The sequence below is a fragment of the Panthera uncia genome, assembly GCF_023721935.1.
Source record: "Panthera uncia isolate 11264 chromosome B3 unlocalized genomic scaffold, Puncia_PCG_1.0 HiC_scaffold_1, whole genome shotgun sequence".
Classification (NCBI taxonomy): domain Eukaryota; kingdom Metazoa; phylum Chordata; class Mammalia; order Carnivora; family Felidae; genus Panthera; species Panthera uncia.
This window is the reverse complement of record NW_026057582.1, coordinates 111,931,883-111,952,151: the sequence shown is the minus strand read 5'-3', so window position 1 is coordinate 111,952,151 and position 20,269 is coordinate 111,931,883. Positions and strand designations below refer to the sequence as shown.

Genomic DNA, 20,269 nt, shown 5'->3' with positions numbered 1-20,269 from the left:
AGGTATTTATCCAAGGGATACAGGTATGCTGTTTCGAAGAGGCCCATGCACCCCAATGTTTATAGCAGCACTATCAACAATAGCCAAACTATGGAAAGAGTCCAAATGTCCATCAATGGATGGATAAAGAAGACGTGGTATATATACATATATGTATATACAATGGAGTACCACTCAGCAATCAAAAAGAATGAAATCTTGCCATTTGCAACTACGTGGATGGAACTAGAGGGTATTATGCTAAGCGAAATTAGTCAGAGAAAGACAAATATCACATGACTTCACTCCTATGAGGACTTTAAGATACAAAACAGATGAACATAAGGGAAGGGAAGCAAAAATAATATAAAAACAGGGAGGGGATCAAAAACATAAAAGACTCTTAAATATGGAGAGCAAACAGAGGGTTGCTGGAGGGGTTGTGGGCAGGGGGATGGTCTAAATGGGCAAGGGGCATTAAGGAATCTACTCCTGAAATCATTGTTGCACTATACGCTAACTTGGATATAAGTTAAAATAAAAAATTAAATAAAAAATTAAATGAAGAAGGGGCGCCTGGGTGGCGCAGTCGGTTAAGCGTCCGACTTCAGCCAGGTCACGATCTCACGGTCCGTGAGTTCGAGCCCCGCGTCGGGCTCTGGGCTGATGGCTCGGAGCCTGAAGCCTGTTTCCGATTCTGTGTCTCCCTCTCTCTCTGTCCCTCCCCCGTTCATGCTCTGTCTCTCTCTGTCCCAAAAATAAAATAAACGTTGAAAAAAAAAATTTTTTTTTAATTAAATGAAGAAAAAAACCAGAATGAGAAAAATAAATAAAAGAAGAATCTAAAATATCAAAAAAAAGTGTTTATATTTTTGAGAGAGACAGAAAGACAGAGCACGAGCAGGGGAGGGGTAGAGAGAGAGGGAGACATAGAATCCGAAGCAGGCTCCAGGCTCTGGGCTGTCAGCACAGATCCCAATGAAGGGCTCGAACCCACGAAATAGGAGATCATGACTTGAGCTGAAGTTGGACGCTTAACCGACTGAGCCACCCAGGCACCCCACATTTTAAATATAAAAACATGAACAGGTTAAAAACAAAAGAGTGGGGAAAATATAATATCATGCGAATATTAGTCAAAAGAAAATTGAAGTATCTATATTAACATTAGGCAAGAGTATCAAAAAGTATAGAGAAGGTCATTTCATTTTTATTGATAAAGGAGTAGGTTAATTAAGAGACATAATTATCCTAAACATTTGTGTCTCCAATAACAGAGCTTAAAAATACATGAAGCAATAATTGATAGAACTGTAGGGGGATACAGACAAATCCACAATTACATTCAGAGATGTCAATACCCCTCTCTCAAAAATTGATAGAACAAGTACATAGAAAATCAGCAAATGTATATAGTAGACTTGAACAACACTATCATCCAACATAACCCAATTGATATTTATAGAATACTTCACCCAATACCAGCAAAAATACACATTCTTCTCAAGTGTACAGAAAGCATTTACCAAGACAGACAAAATTCTGGGCCATAAAACAAGTCTTGGTGAATTTATAAGTATGTTCTCTGAGCACAATTAAACTAGAAATCAATAACAGAAAAATCTCTGAAAAAAATCCCCAAATATTTTGAAACTACGTAGTATATTTCTAAATAACCCATGAGCAAATACAAAATTAAAAGGGAAATTAGGAAGTATTTTGAAATGAATGTAATTCACCATGTTAACAAACTCAAAAAGAAAAACCGTATGATCACCTCAATAATGACAGAATACAGAAAAGGCATCTGACAAAATCTAACATCCATTCCTGATTTAAAAACTCAGCAAACCAGGCATAGAAGGAATTTCCTAGAGCTGACAAAGGGCATCTATGAAAAACCTACAGTTAACATCATACTTAAGAGTGAAAGACTAAAAGCTTTCTCTCTAACATAAAGAACAAGACAAACATTAGCTCTCACTACTCCTATTCAACACTGTCCTGGAAGTTCTAACAATTGCAATCAGGCAAGAAAAAGAAATAAAACACCCAGATTGTAAAGAAAGACGTAAAACTGTCTTAATTCACAAACAATAGGATCACTTATGTAGAAAGTCCAATTGATTTTCCTAGAATAAATGAATTCTAGAAAGGTTACAGGATACAAGAGCAATAAAGGAAAACTAAATGTATACAAACTAGTAAAGAACAATTAGAATTTGAAATTTTAGGGGCACTTGTGTGGCTCAGTCAGTTAAGTGCCCAGCTCTTGATTTTGGCTTCAGGTCATGATCTCACAGTTCATGGATTTGAGCCCCATGCTAGACTCCATGCTGACAGCGTGGAGCCTACTTGGGATATTCTCTCTGCCCCTCCTGCACATGCACACACTCTCTCTCTCAAAATAAATAAACTTTAATAAAAAAGAATTTGAAATTTTAAAAATATCAACATTTATCACAGCATCAAAAATATGAAATACTTAGGGATAAATATGAGGAAAAGTGAAAGACCTGCACACTGAAAATTGACAGAAATTTAAGAACATGTAAATCTATGGAGTGAGACATTTTGTTCACGGATAGGAACATCTAGTATTGGTACAATGCTGAGGCAGGCAGAATAATGGCCCCTCAAAGATTTCCATGTCTTAATCTCTAGAACCTATGATTATGCTTTCTTATGTGGCAAAGGAGACTCTGCAGAGGCAATTCAAGTTAAGGATCTTGAGATGAGAGAGAGCCTGGATTGTCCAGGGGGCCCCAATATAATCACAAGAGTTCTTATAAAGGAAAGAGGAGGCAGAAGAGTCAGAGAAGGAAATGTGATTGATGGCTTTTGAAGATGGAAGGTAGTACAAGGCAAGGAATTCAGGTAGCCACTAGAGGCTGGAACAGGAAAGAAAAAGATTCTCCCCTAGAGCCTCCAGAAAGAATGCAGCCCTGCTGACACCTTGATTTTAGCCCCATAAGACCTATTTTGACCACGAGAACTATAAAAGAGTAAGTTTGAGTTGTCATAAGCCACTAAGTTTGTGGCAATTTGTTACAGCAGTAATAAAAATTCTAAACTCTTCTGTAGAGATTAAAAACACCATATATCAAGCATTTCACTAGGTTAACATTAACAAAGTACTACCCACTATACACCAATTTCTTTTATAAATATTTAGGAAAGAAAAAAAAAAAAACATGGCAAGGAATGTCCCTGACCTTGAGCTTCATTCATTCGTTTATTCAACAAATATTTATTGAGCACCTACTAGATGTCAAGCGTTTTTTTTGAAAGATGTGATACATCACTGAACAAAATATTTGTTGGCTTCATGGAGCTAATGTGGGATGGGATGCTGGGCAAGGGTAGAGACTACAATAAACAAGTATAATTAGTGGCACTCTAAGGGTGGGATGTTGAGAGCAGTCAATCCTGGTTCAGGCAATAAGGGAATGCTTTGTCAAGAATTTATAAACAATAGTCAAACTGACTAACAAGCACTCTGCTTTTTACTACCACCACATGCCCACAATTCTAATCAATGTCACTGAGAAAATACTCCTCCCTGAAAAAAGTCTTTTGTTGGTCCTAGTTCCAAACAACTGCTACAATCACTGCTAAGTTTAAATAACACATATGTAAGCTTCAAATTATCATATTGTTATTACTTATTCTTTAATAAACTTGGTCTTTTACGCATTCATTTGGAAAACTCCCAGTTATAATGTTGGCCCACATAAATGCAGACTTAACCACATACACTTGTTTCAAGAATAGCTCACAAAGATTTGAAATACTTCAAGCTTGTTTAATGCAAAGTTCTTGTCTCCAACTCTTTCTTAGGATGCAGTTTACTTCAAACCTGTGGTACTATGTCCTTCTGCATTTAGACTAGATTCAAAATAAACAATGATAGCATACTGATTGTAAAGACAAAAAAACGGATTTAAGTTACTCAAAATCTGGGACCTCTTGGTATTTAGATTTGTGTTTAAAAGTGTGTTTTAAAAAACTATAAGTGCAGGGCGCCTGGGTGGCTCGGTCGGTTAAGCGTCCGACTTCAGCTCAGGTCATGATCTCGCGGTCCGTGAGTTCGAGCCCCGCGTCGGGCTCTGGGCTGACAGCTCGGAGCCTGGAGCCTGTTTCCGATTCTGTGTCTCCCTCTCTCTCTGACCCTCCCCCATTCATGCTCTGTCTCCCTCTGTCTCAAAAATAAATAAATGTTAAAAAAAAAAAAAAAACTATAAGTGCAACTAATAAGATGGAACATTTTGTTGAAGTGCAAATTTTAGCTCACACTAAAAGTATTTTACTAAACTTGAATAATAACTTTAACATTTTAAATTATTAAATGTTTCCAAACTAAAGAACAAAAAGGAGAACAAAACAGCAATTTTATCATTAGTTGCTTAGATTGTACCATTGGAGATTCAGGTTTTTTAATCATTTGTTAGTTTGTGGGTGATTAATTACATAAAGTATCGGCCTCTAACCAAAGAATCAAAGTTCAGTTAACAAGATGTAAAAACAATTGGCTAAGGAGTTATGCTTTTTTCCTGTCTTATACTATAATGTGTATTTCCCTTTTCTCATTGATTTTACTGCCATGAGGATAATAATGAAGCTCAATAGAAAAATTTACTATCTACAAAATAAATGAACAATTTCATTTGTGAAAATTTTATGAAAATAATGTCATCATTTAGGGGAGTGGCGTGTTAAAAAATTATCCACTCCAGGGGCACCTGGGTGGCTCAGTCTATTAAGCATCCGACTTCAGCTCAGGTCATGATCCCGTGGTTCATGGGTTTGAGCCCTGCATCGGGCTCTGGGCTGACAGCTCGGAGCCGGGAACCTGCTTCAGATTCTGTGTCTTCTTCTCTCTCTACCCCCTCCCCCACTTGTGCTCTGTCCTCTCTCAAAAATAAATAAACATTAAAAAAAAAAGTCATCCACTCCAGGGGCGCCTGGGTGGTTCAGTCAGTTAAGCGTCTAACTTCAGCTCAGGTCATGATCTCGTGGTTCATGAGTTTAAGCCCCACCTCAGGCTCTGTGATGACAGCTCAGAGCCTGGAGTCTGCTTCAGATTCTGCGTCTCCCTCTCTATCTGCCCCTCCCCTGCTCGTGCTCAGTGTCTGTCTGTCTGTCTGTCTGTCTCTCTCTCTAAAATAAATAAAAAATGTTAAAAAAAAATTATCCACTCTGGGTGTCAAATGCTCTAGGCACATCACTTAACATAATAAATAAATAATCTAGTATATCAGAAAGTGCTAGGAGGTAGGGAAATAGTAAAGCAGGGTCAAGAGAATAGGAGTGTAAAGACAGGGCATGAAAGTTACAATATAAATATGTGGTCACAGTAGGCATCATGAGAAGGTGAGGCTTGAGCAAAGACTTGAAGGCATGAGAGGGTTACACAAATATCTGGGTATATAATACTATTTTTCAAATATTTGTTGCAATCCTTCATCTAAAAGATCTTAAAAGTATGCTCATACATTCTGAAATTGTCTAATTAGAAGTTTCTAAGGAGTTAGGAAAAACGGTAGTTTGCATCCTTACAGTCTTTCCTTCCCAAATCCAAACCAAATACCAATTACCTTTCCTTGAGCAGTTATTAATTTTTTTAACATTTATTTATTATTGAGAAACAGAGAGAGAAAGACAAAGCATGAGCAGGGGAGGGGCAGGGAGAGGAGGAGCAACAGAATCCAAAGCAGGCTCCAGGCTCTGCCCGGCACAGGGCTCAAACCCACAAACCACGGGATCATGACCTCAGCCAAAATCACTTAACTGAGCCACCCAGGCACCCCACCTTGAGCAGTTATTAAAAATCAGCATCCAGGGGTGCCTGGGTGGCTCAGTTGGTTAAGCATCTAACTCTTCTTGGTTTTGGCTAGGGTCATGATCTCATTGTTCGTGAGTCTGAACTCCACATCAGGCTCCATGCTGACAGTACAGAACCTGCTTAGGATATTCTCTCTCCCCTCTCTGCCCCTCCCCCACTCACATGTGTGTGCATACACTCTCTGTCTCTCTCAAAATAAGTAAAACATTTTTAAAGAAAGAAAGTAAGGAAGAAAGGAAGAAAGGAAGGAAGAAAGAAAAAGAAAGAAAAGTCAGCATCCAGGGGCACCTGGGTGGCTCAGTCAATTAAGTGTCAGACTGTCGGGGCTCTTGATTTCAGCTCAGGTCACAATCTCATGATTTGTGAGATCCAGCCTGTGTCTGGCTCTGCACCAATAGCACAGAGCCTGCTTGAGATGCTCTCTCCTTCTCCTTCTCTCTGCCCCTCCCCTGCTCATTTGCATGTGCACATGTGCGCACACTTTCTCTCTCTCTCTCTAAACAAAAATAAAACAAAAACTGGTCCCTTATCTTTTATTTAAAAAAAAAAATTTTTTTAACGTTTATTTATTTTTGAGACAGAGAAGGACAGAGAATGAACAGAGGAGGGGCAGACAGAGAGGGAGACACAGAATCTGAAACAGGCTTCAGGCTCTGAGCTGTCAGCACAGAGCCCAACACGGGGCTCGAACTCACAGACCGTGAGATCATGACCTGAGCCGAAATCGAATGCTTAACCGACCAAGCCACCCAGGCACCCCTGGTCCCTTATCTTTTAGAGGTAATTGAAATAATCAATGAAATGGTATGCTGTCTGAGATTTCCTTCAAAATAACACAATGGACACAGGATATAGATGAAACCAGATTGGTCATGAGTTGATAACCACTGAAGCTGGTGATACATACATGTGAGTTTACTATACTCTTTTATCCCTTTGATTATGTTTGAATTTCTTTATAACAAAAAGTTTTATAAGAGCCTTCCATTTTCTTTGTTGAATAGGTAGAATTATGGTTAAGGAAAGCATTTAGCTTACTACAAAGCACAGGAACACTACAGTGTCCTAACTCTACAAATTCCAAATATCGTAATGCCTAGTATAATCCAGGCATCTGAGAAAAGAAATTACTTATTTCTGGTTCTTGGGAAATATTTTTAATGAGTGATGATTTAGCATTTTACTGAAATGTTCACATTAGCACAATATGGAAAGCTCAAAGAAAAATGTTATCTCTAATGACCAAGTCATCAGAGAAAAAGACATTAATTTTAATTTGTCAGAGAGAACATTTATCATGTTCACATCTTCTCTTCTTTTTAGTTTCTAACCTAAATGTGGCTTAAGATTTAGGTCATCAAAAAAAGTATGCACGGTATTGGCACAAAAACAGACACATAGACCAATGGAACAGAATGGAGAACCTAGAAATAAACCCATGCATATACAGTCAAGTAATATTTGACAAGGGATCCAAGAATACTCAAGGGAGAAAAGACAGTTTCTTCAATAAACGGTGCTGGGAAAACTGGATATTCACATGCAAAAAAATGAAACTAGTACCCCATCTTGCATCACTCACAAAAATTAACTCAAAAGGGATTGAAAACTTAACTGTAGGACCTGAAACCATAAAACTTCTAGAAGAAAACACAGGGAAACAGCCCTTTGACACTGGTCTAGGTAATGATTTTTTTGGATATGACAACTAAAGCACAAGAAACAAAAGCAAAAATAAACAAGTAGACTACATCAAACTAACAAGTTTCTGCATAAAAAAAGAAACGATTAACAAAATGAAAAGACAACCAATGGATAAGGCAAAATATTTGCAAACCACATATCTAACAAAGGGTTAACATCCAAAATATACAAGCAGCTCATATAACTCAATAGCAAAAAAGCACATAATCCAATTTTTAAATGTGCAAAGGACCTGAAAAGACATTTTCCCAAAGATGTTCAAAAGGTACATGATATAGGGCTCAATATCACTAACCATCAGGGAAATATAAATCAAAACCACAGTATGTTACCACCTCAGATGTGTTAGAATGGCTATTATAAAAAAGACATGAAATAACAAGTGCTGGCAAGGATATGGAAAAAAGGAAACCCTTGTACACTGTTGGTGGGAATGTAAATTCGTATAACTATGAAGGAGAACAGTAGAGATGTTCCTCAAAAAAAAAACGAAAACATTAAAAGAACTACCACATCATCTAGCAAATCCACTTCTGGGTATATATCTGAAGAAAATGAAATCACTACCTTAAGGAGATATCTGCACCTCCATGTTTACTGCACCATTATTTACAATAGCCAAGACATGAAAACAATCTAAGGGTCAAGAGACAGATGAAAGGATAAAGATAATTTGAGACTTATACATACACAATGAAGTATTATTCAGCCATGAAAAAGAAGGAAATCCTGCCATTTGAAACAATATGGATGAAACTTGAGGGCATTATGCTAAGTAAAATAAGCCAGACACAGAAGGATAAATACTGCATGACCTTACCTACATGTGAAATCTAAAAAAAAAAAAAAAAAAAAGCCAAACTCATAGAAACAGAAAACAGATTGCTGGAGAATAGAGGCAGGCAAAATAGGTGAAAGTGGTCAAAAGGTACAGGCTTCCACTTATAAGTTCTGGGGATACAATATACAACATGATGACTACAGCTAACAATACTGGATTATATATTTGAAAACTGCTGGGGGTAGAATCTTAAAACTTCTCATCACAAGGAAAAAAATGTATAACTATGTAAGGTTACAGATGTTAACTAAACTTACTGTGGTAATCATTTCACAATATTTACATATTTCAAATCATTATGTTGTGTATCAAAAACTTAACGTTATATGTCAATTATATCTCAATAAAACTGGGGGGGGAGGAGGTTTACATCAACCTGGCCTCTGTCTATTGTGGTGTTTTGACATCAATACAATAGGATGCACTAAGATATAGAGCCTATCTATTACAAGCTGGTTTTTCAGGCACAGTTTATACATTGGTTAAATCAGATACATGCATATTTTTATATTCTAATACTTCATATGCATGTATTTGTGCAAGACTGCACTATAACACTAAAGTTAAAAAGAAAACAGTTAAAAGAAATATATGAAAATATAGAAAAATATTTCAAATATACTTAGATGAAAGGTTAAAACAGCATTACTCTTCAGATGTGACAAATTATGTACTTGATTAAGGGTTTTTTTTTTTCCTGCTTTTGAGGCCCCTCAGAAAGTGTCACAGTTGTATATATTGGCCCTAAGGAATTTATGCATTACAAAATATGAAAAACATGCAAAACTGCTAAGTAGGCTATCAGCTGCTTCCCTCTTGGTAGCTAAAGTGCCTCATAAATTATTTCAACAAACTAGTAGAGTATATATGCTAATGAAAGTGATCCTGCTACATACCCATTACCAAACTATAAAATTCAGTGTTTTTGCTGTTTCATAGAAATGCTAAGTGTTAATAGTAACAATAAAAACAATTACAACAGCATAACACCCAGAGCAAAAACAAACAAACAAACAAAGTAATGATACATACCTATTGCCACACAGCAATTATGCACTAAATAACAGGGTTGTTGTTTTTTTTTTTGGTTATTGCTATTGTTATTAGAAAATGCCTTTGAGTTCCAACCAGGGAACCTAGGAATAAAGCCTTCATTTTTTAGCAGTCTCCAGATTCAGAAGAGAAGAGTGTGTGGCAGACTTCTAGCTATTTTCTAATATCCATTTTCCTTTCTACATGGTAATAGAACTGCTGGGTTTTAGCTGGACACATGATCTTGTGGAATACAGACTACATATGCCAGCTGCCCATGCAGTTACGATGGCCTCAGGTCCAAGTCCTGGCCACTGTGCCGTAGGAGGTAGTATCATGTGGCAGCTTATGGGAAATCTTCCTTAAGAGACAGCATGTGTATATCCTTTAACTTCTTGATCCCTTTCTCCACCAAGCTGTCTGGAGTATCAATTCTATCTTGGACTATTTGACCATGGCCACACGGGGCAGAGGAACAAAACAGGCTCCTCAGTTCCTAACACTGTGGAGTGTCATACCAGCCCTGAACTTTTATGTGGAGAATAATAAACTTTCATCTCATTTAATCCACTGTTATTTTATATTTTGTTACTCAGAGTCAATATCAATTCTAATTAATACAAAACATAACTGTTAACTCTTTAAAAGAAGCAAGCTGCATGAAAGAATAATAACTCTCAATGATATTCCTACATCTACATTAAGAGAAAATACCAATGTAGGAAGCAGCAGTGTACAACAGAATGAGGACTGGCTTGTATTAAGACTTGAGTTTTAGAACGAATTCTTCTACTTCCTACGTAAAACCTCTGGCAAGCCATTTAACCTGGGCAGGCCTCAACTTCTTCTATAAAATGGTAGTAAGACAGATCTAAAAAGTTGTGAGAATTGGAAGAGGTTTACGAAAATACTCTACAAATTGTAAACAGCTATATAGTATCAATTACTTTGTCAGTTATTCCTTCTTCCCCACCCTTCCTTCAGAATTGGAGCATGAGAATGGACTGCAGTACATAAACATAACCTGGAGCATCACCCCCAGAGACTGGTTCATTAGGTCTAGCACAGGAACCACAAAACTGCATTTTCAGCACATACCCCAAGACACTGTTGAAAGCAATGTGCCCGTTACACCTTGAGAAACACTGCTCTATGATCAGGCGCTACCCATCCTTGTTATCCTGTGCTTGATGCTCTGTTATTTTAAGAGCGTGAAGAGGGGCGCCTGGGTGGCTTAGTCTGTTAAGCATCTGACTTCGACTTCGGATCAGGTCATATCTCACAGCTCATGGGTTCGGGCCCCACTCGGGCTCTCTGCTGTCCGTGTTGGGGCCTGCTTTAGATCTTCCATCACCCTCTCTCTCTGTCCCTCCCCCACTGGCATGTACTCTCTCTCTCAAAAATAAATAAATGCTAAAAAAAAAAAAAAAAGATCATGATGAAACATAAGGACAGCTCCATAGCCTCTCCAGTGCCTCACTAAATGCTAAGTACCCAGTAGATAATTTAATAATATTTTGTTGAATTGATGAACTGAAGTGGAAAATGACAAGGTAGAACCAAATCAAATGACCCACCATTTCTGGCCAACAAAATAACAGGGACCGAATTTACCTTCCTGCCTGAAACAACTAAAAAAAACAGGGCAAATTAGAGGACACAACAGTTTTCAAGACACTGGATATTACGTAATAAAAAACATGATTCCTGAGAAATAACAGGAAACAAAGGGGAGCCTTACAACTGCCCGGAGAGAGTTTCCAGGCCAAAGTAGAAAGATGAGGAGCCCAGGCAGAACCAGGTGAGGTGTTCCTGAGTTGAGGGAATAGAGCTGTGAGTGCAGGAAGGACAGCGTGGCTACAGTTCACAGGACAGAATTACCAGAGAAAGAACTCCCAATGCCTGCAGAGACTCAACTCTTCAGCATGTATGTGTGTGTGTGAGGCTGGGCAAAAAAACACCTGAAAGGATTTAAGAGAACAATCCAGAGACCTCACATAGGGCAGGGGATAGTGCCTGTTCTCATCAGCTCAGGTGAAAACCCTCATAATTTCTCATTGGGTAGGACAGTCCGAAGAGTTTTGCCTCAGGTGTGAGGAAAAAATTAGTCCTAGATCAAATGCTGCTCTGGTCCCACCTGACAAAGCTTTAAAGCAAGACCTGAAAGGATCAAACTGTTTCCAGATAACTTATCCCAGAAAAGTCAAGAATATTTATAGGAATACAAAAATATCCTGCATCCAACAGGGTAAAATTCACAACATCAAGCATCCAATCAAAAATTACCAGACATGTAAAGAACTACTACTTTGCTATTTTAAAAATAGTTTTCTTGGGGTTTTACTGAATCTTAAATTTTCCTTAAAAAAAAAAACCGTCATTTTTATCATTTTCACCCTGTGTGTTAATCTCAAAAATCCCTCATCTACATAATTGAACTGTTATTCCCCATATGAAATATTAACTCTTCAAAGATAAACAGCATAGTGGTTAAAAGCACAAGCTTTGGAGGCAGAAAAACCAGACTCTGAATAAACTCTTATCTCTGTTCCTGGGCAAGCCACTGAACCTCTCTGAATTTTGGCTTACTTATCTATAAAATGGTATAATATTTGCTTCATAGGGCTTCTATAATAAATATACCAAAGTAAACACTTAATAAACAGTAGCTATCATGTCATAATTATCACATCATAAGGAAAGTTTAGAAAAATTAGCATACACTCAAACATTTACTGAGGAACTATCATATGCTAGTTAGTATCTAGGCACTAGGAATACAATGGGGAAAAAAAAAAAAGGCCACTATAGAGAGGACCCGAAGTATATTTTATGTTGAATCCGCATTTCGTAGTTCATCTCAAGTACAAACTTCATATTCTGTTTCTTAATTTCTAAGTAGGGCAATTATTTTAAGTTCCTCCTATAAAAATTAAAGGTTGATTTTTTTTCCCTTTGAAAGGGAAAAAATAAGAAATTGTCAGGTTCAACCAATTAGGGCATGTCTAAGAAATCCTGAAATCTGAAAAACGTGGTAAAACTTTAATTTAAAAGGAACCTACAATTAACACCACCTTTCAAAATTATTCTGAAATTAGTAGAACAAATTATATTCAGACGTAAAATACACAAAATGGACCAATCTGTTATTGTGATAATCTTTTCAGAAAGGCTTGGGCTAACAGACGTAAGGATTTAAAATCAAGTTCAATGGGGCACCTGGGTGGCTTGGTCGGTTGAGTATCTGACTTCGGCTCAGGTCATGATCTCACAGTCTGTGAGTTCGAGCCCCGCGTCGGGCTCTGTACTGACAGCTCAGAGCCTGGAGCCTGTTTCAGATTCTGTGTCTCCCTCTCTCTCTGCCCCTCCCCTGTTCATGCTCTGTCTCTCTGTCTCAAAAATAAATAAACGTTAAAAATAAAAAATAAAAAAATAAAATAAAGTTCAAGTTTGTATTTCATTTGCTCATTCCACTTAAATGACAGATGGCTTAAATATTAACCCTATTAACAAAACATCTGCACTTCCATTATGAATCTACTTGCCTTACTTCATAACTCCATAAATTCATTTTATTAATTTTACTGTATGGTTGCCCATTTCATTCAAGGTCTTCTAAACCCTTGCCTCTCCAAGTGTGGTTCTATAACCAGAGCATCAGCATCACCTGGAAACTTGTTAGAACTACAGAATTTTATTCTGCATACCAGACCTACTGAGTCAAATGTGCATTAAAAAAGAATCCCCAAGTGAGTTCTTTTTTTTTTTTTTTTTAACGTTTATTTATTTTTGAGAGACAGAGAGAGAGCAGGAGTGGGGAAGGAGCAGAGACAGAAGGAGATACAGAATCCGAACCAGGCTCCAGGCTCTTAGCTGTCAGCACAGAGTCCGATATGGGGCTGGAATCCATGAACCCTGAGTGACCTGAAGTTGGATGCTTAACCGACTGAGCCACCTAGGCACCCCCTCCCCAAGTGATTTTATGCGCAATGAAATCTGAATGGCAAAGTTTTAAATTCTTGATCTTTTTCCATACTTTTTTTTTTTTTAACAGTATTACAAAAGTTTATTTGCTTCCAAACACTGATTGACTTATCTCCAGATAGTAACTCTTCATCAAGAATAATTCAATTCAGGGGCACCTGGGTGGCTCAGTCGGTTGAGCGACTGACTCTTGGTTTCAGCTCAGGTCATGATCTCACGGTCTGGTTTGTGAGTTCGAGCCGCATGGGGCTCTGTGCTGACAGTGCAGAGCCTGCTTGGGATTTTCTCTCTCCCCCTTCTCTGCCCCTGCCCACCCTCAAAATTTAAAAAAAAATTTTTTTTTAAAGAGTATTTAATTCAGACAAATCCAATTGATATACATATATCAGATGTTCTCTATATAGTATTTATGTCTCAGACTTGACCTCCCCTCTCAACCATGATTTCAAGTCTTAGAAGACTTGCTGTACTATCCATATTTTCTCGAGTCAACATTTTTGTGAGCATTAGCATGTGGCCACTGTGACAAAATCTTCTCTGTAATTAAACAACTATATAGAACAATACCAGATCAGTTCCCCCCATAATTTCAGAAAAAAATGAAAAATTCAAAATAATTTCAAACAAGGTTAAACTTGAAAGTTCCCTAGGGGGAGGGAAAAAAAAAAAAAGAAAGTTCCCTAGGGAAAAGACGACCAGAATGATTCTATCCTCCACAATAATATATTTTTATGCTTTACCTAACACATATTTTTTACTGCAGGTACCACATAGTTTTAAAATAAGAAATTCACATGGGACTTAGTACAGTTCTTTAGATGGCTCATCTTTTATTATTACTATTACACAATAGTCACAGTGCACATAAAATAGAACAAATCTTGTTTTCTCTTTCACTTTTCCAAAAAGAAAAATGACAGACCTAGGCTGAAACTGATCACAGCAGGTAGGATGCTTCAGCACACATTCAAAGGAAGGTACAAATGTTCAGTTTTCAAAAGCACTGCAAAAGCCAACTTCATCTCTTGTCACTGGAGCTGTGGCTTCATGCCAAACATTTGAGAACTGTTGAAAAGTGCCATTCCTCATAAGCAATTATGAAGAGCTTTGCAAAAAGAAGGGAAAAATAACTGCAATAACAATGAACTCCTTACAATAGCCAAATGTCCATGGCCTCTGGGCTGCAGAATAAGAATCCAAGAATTACCCATGTACATCTGAGCCAACGCACCCAACACGGATGCCTTGGGAGAAAGAGTTTGAAGGGGTGTTAAGAGAAGGTGTGAAGGAATGTTATGGGCAATCTCAGAAATTAAATATGTTCTCAAACATGCCCAGGTTTTTTATAAGACACAATTATAGATCAGTCATCCTTCTATTTAACTTTATTCATGCCTTTTTGCATTTGCAGCCTATATAATTTTCCAGAATATAGACAGCATTCTACAAGAGTACAACTAAGTATTGAACTCCCTTTTTATGGCCCTAGATATATTGATTTCAAGCTTTAAGTAGTGTCCCTAGCTATAATATTCAAAAATTTGGCGAACAATTCATTATGCCCCATCTCTACTCTCATCCACAGCCAAGTCTCTCAGAAGAATGATCTAGGAATGTTAGCTCCACTCCCTCACCTACCTGTCACTCTTCAACCCACTGCATCTGGTTTGCACCACTTCACTCCACTGAAACTTCTCTTAGTAAAGACCATAAGGACCTTCATGTTGCTAAATCCAACAGACATCCCTTTCTTATCATTTTTCTCTACTTTGCAGCATCATTCAACAAAGTTCACTGTTCTCTCCCTCTTAAAACAACTTTCTGTAGCTTTGATAGACCTGCTTTCTCCTGGGTGCCTCCCAACTCCCTGTCCCTTGTCAGTCTTCTTTAGGGACTCTGTCTACTCTACCTGACCTACAAATGTTGGACTATCTTGGGACTTGGTCCTGGAATTTCATGTAATCTCATAACTATAAATACCATCTTCATGCTGTTGACCCACCTTCAGCCTGACAACATATTTACATCTCCAACCCAGATCTTTCTTCTACACCAGTATACCCAACTACCTACTCAACATCTCCACATGAGTGTTTCATAAACACATTTAAACTCAATACATCCAAAACTGAAGCCTTGGATCTTTCTCTCACTGTTCCTCCTCCAATGTTCTCGATTCCTTTACCATTTACCCAGTTGCTCCTGTTAGAAGCCCAGAAGTCCTTTACTCTCACCACTCCTACCCAATCAAGCTCCAAATCCTATCATTTTGGCCTCCAAAATACAGTTTCAATATGCCATTTCCCCAACCTGTCATCCTCTCCAACACCCCCTCCCACTCTAGTCATCATCACCTGCCTGCTGCAATGGCATTCTAAGTGATCTTCCTGAATCTACTCATATTCCCCTTCAATTCTGTCTTCAGACTTTGGCCAATGATCTTTCAAATATGAAGATTCTCCTACTTAAAACCCTTCAGTGGCTTCCAGCTTGTTTTAGGATAATGTTCACAAGGCACCTGTATACCTCTCCAGACAATCTCACCTCATGCTATCATTCCCTTTGTCCTCTAAATACCAGCCTTATTCTTTTCTCCATACATTATACATACTGAGGTTTTCCAGGTGTAGGACCTTTGCATTTGCTGCAAACTCTACCTGAAATATCTGTTCTTTTACTCTTTTCCTACCCATTGCTACCCAAATCACACTACCATACGCATGCACAGGCACAATCCAAAACTTCAGGGTCCACAACTAAGTCAAACCAGATCGAAAGGAACTGAATGATTAGCAACGCTTGGCGTTAAAATATACCAAACATACCACCACCACAACAGAAAATAATAATAGCAAACCCTTCTATAAATGTATAAGGCACTGATTTAAGTAATGTATATATGTTGACTTATTCATTGCTCACAACAGCCTTATGAAGTGGTTACTATTACTATCTCTATTTTAAGGTAAGTTAAATAAGGTACAGAGGGGATCCATAACTTAACCAAGGTCACAGAAATTCAGTGGCAAAGCAAGGATTGAAATTTAGTCCTTCTTCTGTGGGAGTGCTTGACTGCCTGTAGCGTGACAACTTGGTTATGGACTATTCAACCATTGCTTCCACATAAGGGATATGGAACCGGTCTAATAATTACAAAGTTATTTGGATAAATACTGTGTCCTCCGCTAGACTGGAAACATAAATGAGGGTAGGGACCATTTCGATCTTGTTCACTGATGATATATTCCCATCACCCTGAATAAAATCTAACACATAATTGACGCTCAGTAAATAATCTATATTAAATATATGACTACTCCCTTGCATAATTATTTTGAGAATGTATTGGGCCCAAACATGAGATATTAGATTTTTTTTTTCTGTTAGCTGTAGCCATTCCTGTCAGTCCCGCGGTGTCCCCTCCTCCTGCCTGCATGGCATTCGAGGACTGAACCCTGCGTGGCATCCCCGGTCTACCCTCCCTCCCCCACCTCCCCCACGGGAGTGAGCGCCTCGCGGCTTTTCCCTCCCTCAGCCCTCACCTTCCATGTGAGGGAAGAGGCTGTCCCCGCGCCCTGACCAGGACCAGGAGGCTCTCCGGTGCCTGAGGGCATGAAGCGTCCATACCGCTGCAGAGGCCATTGGGTGGCACCTCCTCCCGGGAACGCGAGGCCTGCAGGCTCTTTTCCCGCCTCCGCCATGTTCAGCTTCCCGACGTGCACTGCAGGCGAGCACCTGCCAATCTGCGCAGCCAACCAATCAGGAAGCGAGACGGCCCAAAGCCCACCTCCCCCACTGGTGGAAGCCAATGGACGGGCCCGAAGACTCCTGCATGCTTCTGAGGCTGTGGGCACCCGAACTCTTGTGACCTTCTCCTCTTCCTTGGCAAAGCGGAGATAGTAACTTCCACCTTGAGGAGGGGCTGGGACGCTAGGAGATAGTAGTTGGCCTCTCCTCTACATCCTTGAGGCCCTCACCTTCCCTCAGGCCGCCCATGTCATGGTCCAGCCCCTCAGACTGGGACATTTCCGAAAGCTGGTGGACTCCCTGTAACTTCTACGCGCTGAGACTAGGCCCGCTGACCGAGGCTGTGTGGACAAGTATATTTCCCTTACTCACAGCAGCCTTTCAGATGACAGTGTCCCTGCCCACCCCAAACCCATCACAACACAGCATCAATTCCACCCGCCGTTCAGGAAGTAAGGCTATTTTCTCCTCGTTCTGTGGACATACTCCCTCCAGACCCTTAAGTTCTCTCCAAAAGAGAGAAGCAAATAGGTAGCATGCTGCAGGCAATAAAAGATGTGCCTCAATCAAACAGCAGGTGCAACTAAATGACAGGTCTGGGTGATTTAGAGTCGTTGACAAAGCACTTCTACATCTGTTATTTCATTTGCCCTCCCAACAACCTTGTGAATTAAGCAAAAAAGAGATTATTGCCCCCCATTGAATAGATGGGAGGCAAAATAAGGCCCTGAGGGTCAAAGCGATTTGCCCAGGGTCACACAACCAGAGCAAAACTGTGGTCTCCACAATCTCTCCCAAGTGTCCACCCCACTTGCCAAGATTTTAGGTAGTCACCGAGTCTGTGTCAAGTCAGAAGCAGAGTATACAGAGGATGGAGACTGTGTTAACCAAACACATAAAATAGAGTTATAATGCAAATAATTTTTTAACATTTATTTATATTTAAGAGAGAGAGAGAGAGAGAGAGAGCGAGCGCAAGCGGGGGAGGGGCAGAAAGCCAGAGACAGAATCTGAAGCAGACTCCAGGCTCTGAGTTGTCAGCACAGAGCCTGGTATGATGCTTTAATCTACAAACCCCGAGATCATGACCTGAGTCGAAGTCAGTCGCTCTGCCAACTGAGCCACCCAGGTGCCCGGTGCAAGTAATTTTTTTAATGTTTATTTATTTTTGAGAGAGAGACACACACACACAAAATCTGAAGCAGTCTCCAGGCTCCAAACTGTCAGCACAGAGCCTGATGTGGGACTCGAACTCACAAACGGTGAGAGATCATGACCTGAGCTGAGGTCGGATACTCAACAGACTGAGGCCCCCAGGTGCCCCACATATAATTTTTAAAACTGAATGTCAAAGGGTAGTAAGTGGATAGACAATGGTTGGAGAGGTGGTAACTTATTCATCCTTCAAAGCACCGATTAAATACCCACAGTGTGTCTAGTCACCCTTTGTTTACAGAAATGGTTAAGGCATGCATCTAGCCTTCTAGGACCTCAGCATCTTATAAGAAAGGTGAGAGGTACCCATGATACCTGATAGCTACTGCCACGTGAAAGGTACAAACTATGTTCTCTAAGGATTCAGAGGAAGAATGGCAGTGGCATTTCAGTGTGAACTTGAAGGGTGAGAAATTTTCCCAAGGGAAGACAGAAGAAACTGGAGGACAAGTTGAGGAGCAAAGTTTCAGGGGTGAAGATAGTGACATAACCAGCTAGAGCGCAAGGTGTTTTAAGGAAGATGAAGCCACAAAGTTGAGTAGGGCCAAAGAGCACTGAACAGCAGCTTAGGAGAGTGAATTTTACTTGGTAGGTGATAAGCAGCTTGGAACATGTGTGTAGGGGAGTGACACTGTTATAATGGTGGTCTAAGGCAGGCTAATTTTGGGGGGGCATACAGAATAAATTGCATTCAAGGCAAAGGATATATGTTACTTATCTTTCCATTAGCCAGTAGAGCTTGAAAGGGTCAGATTTCCGAAACTGTTTCTGAAGGTCCTCAAATGACACAGCACTACTGCATTTAATGTAGTAGTGAATAGTTAGAAATTTGGTTGGAATCCCAGTTCCACCACTTGCCAGCTGTGTGACCTTGGGGAAGTCACTTAACCTCTCTGTAAAATAGGGTTAGCAAATACAGGGCCACAAGAAAGATAAAATAAGATCATATGAGGGAAAATACTTGGTAAGTTACAAAGCAGTACACATGTTGGTGCTTTCTATTTGCAGGGTTAAAGTGACTTTCTGTGGGCTCCCTGTAGGCAGGAGGATGAGAATGGGAGCCTGACATTCGGTCTCAGAGGCACTCACCTTCCAGGTCCAGGGCTGTGGATGCTGTCAGACACCCTTCACAGGAGCAGATGGTGCTCACAGTTGGGACCCTGTCAGTGCCCAAGGACACCCAGGGCCCTGCTGGGTTCCCACCTGCAAGCTCCCTTCCTAGACAATGCACCTGTGCTTGAGCTTCTGGGGCCACCAGTGTCTGCCAAGAACAGATCATGTCTGCAAAGGGAGATATGAGAAAGCCACACCACAATGCACAGAGGCTCTTAAAAACTTATGATATTAACAAATGTGACTCGAGCATTCAAAAGGTCCCAGATGCTGTGCTAGGTGCTGGGGATACAGTAGAGAACAAACCAGGTATGGCTTCTACCCTCCTGAAGCTTACAGTCTAGCAAGAGGGTGGAGGGAGTTGGGGAGGGGGTGCAGAACACTGAGCAAATTACTCCATATTTTTAATGGTCATTGTATTTTCTTTTTTAAAGATAGATCTATAATATTTATTGAGGTACAATTTTATACAATGAAAGCACAGATCTTACATGTTCAATTAAGGAAGTCTGGGCACCTACACTCCTGTAATCACCATCCAAAAAAAAGATATAAAACATTTCCAAAAGCCCCAAGTTCTCTTAGGAGTGCCTTGTTCTTGTCAATCTCCAACTCCCAAGAGCAACTGTTGGTCTGTTTTTTATCACTAAGGCTTGGCTTTCCTTTTCCTGGACTTAACATACATGAAATCATACAGAATGTACCCTTTTATATGTGCTTCCTTTGGTCAGCATAAATTTGTCTTTTACCTTCATCCCGTGTTGTTATGTGTATCAGTAATCCATTCCTTTTTAGCGCTAAATAGCATT

General features: G+C 39.6%; 1 protein-coding gene across 3 annotated transcripts in view; it reads right to left on the bottom strand.

Annotated features, from left to right (window-relative positions):
• Positions 1-20,269, bottom strand: part of REC114 (REC114 meiotic recombination protein) — a 127,973-nt gene that overhangs the window by 89,680 nt on the left and 18,024 nt on the right. For 2 of the 3 annotated variants that reach the window (XM_049613841.1, XM_049613842.1), the window contains exon 1: positions 16,928-17,120. The exons of the other annotated variant lie outside the window; for it this stretch is intronic. In XM_049613841.1, coding sequence (XP_049469798.1) covers positions 16,928-17,086 — 159 coding nt within the window. In that variant the 5' untranslated portion in view covers positions 17,087-17,120. Of the gene's footprint in view, positions 1-16,927; positions 17,121-20,269 lie in introns of those variants that run through there. 3 annotated transcript variants of the gene reach the window in all.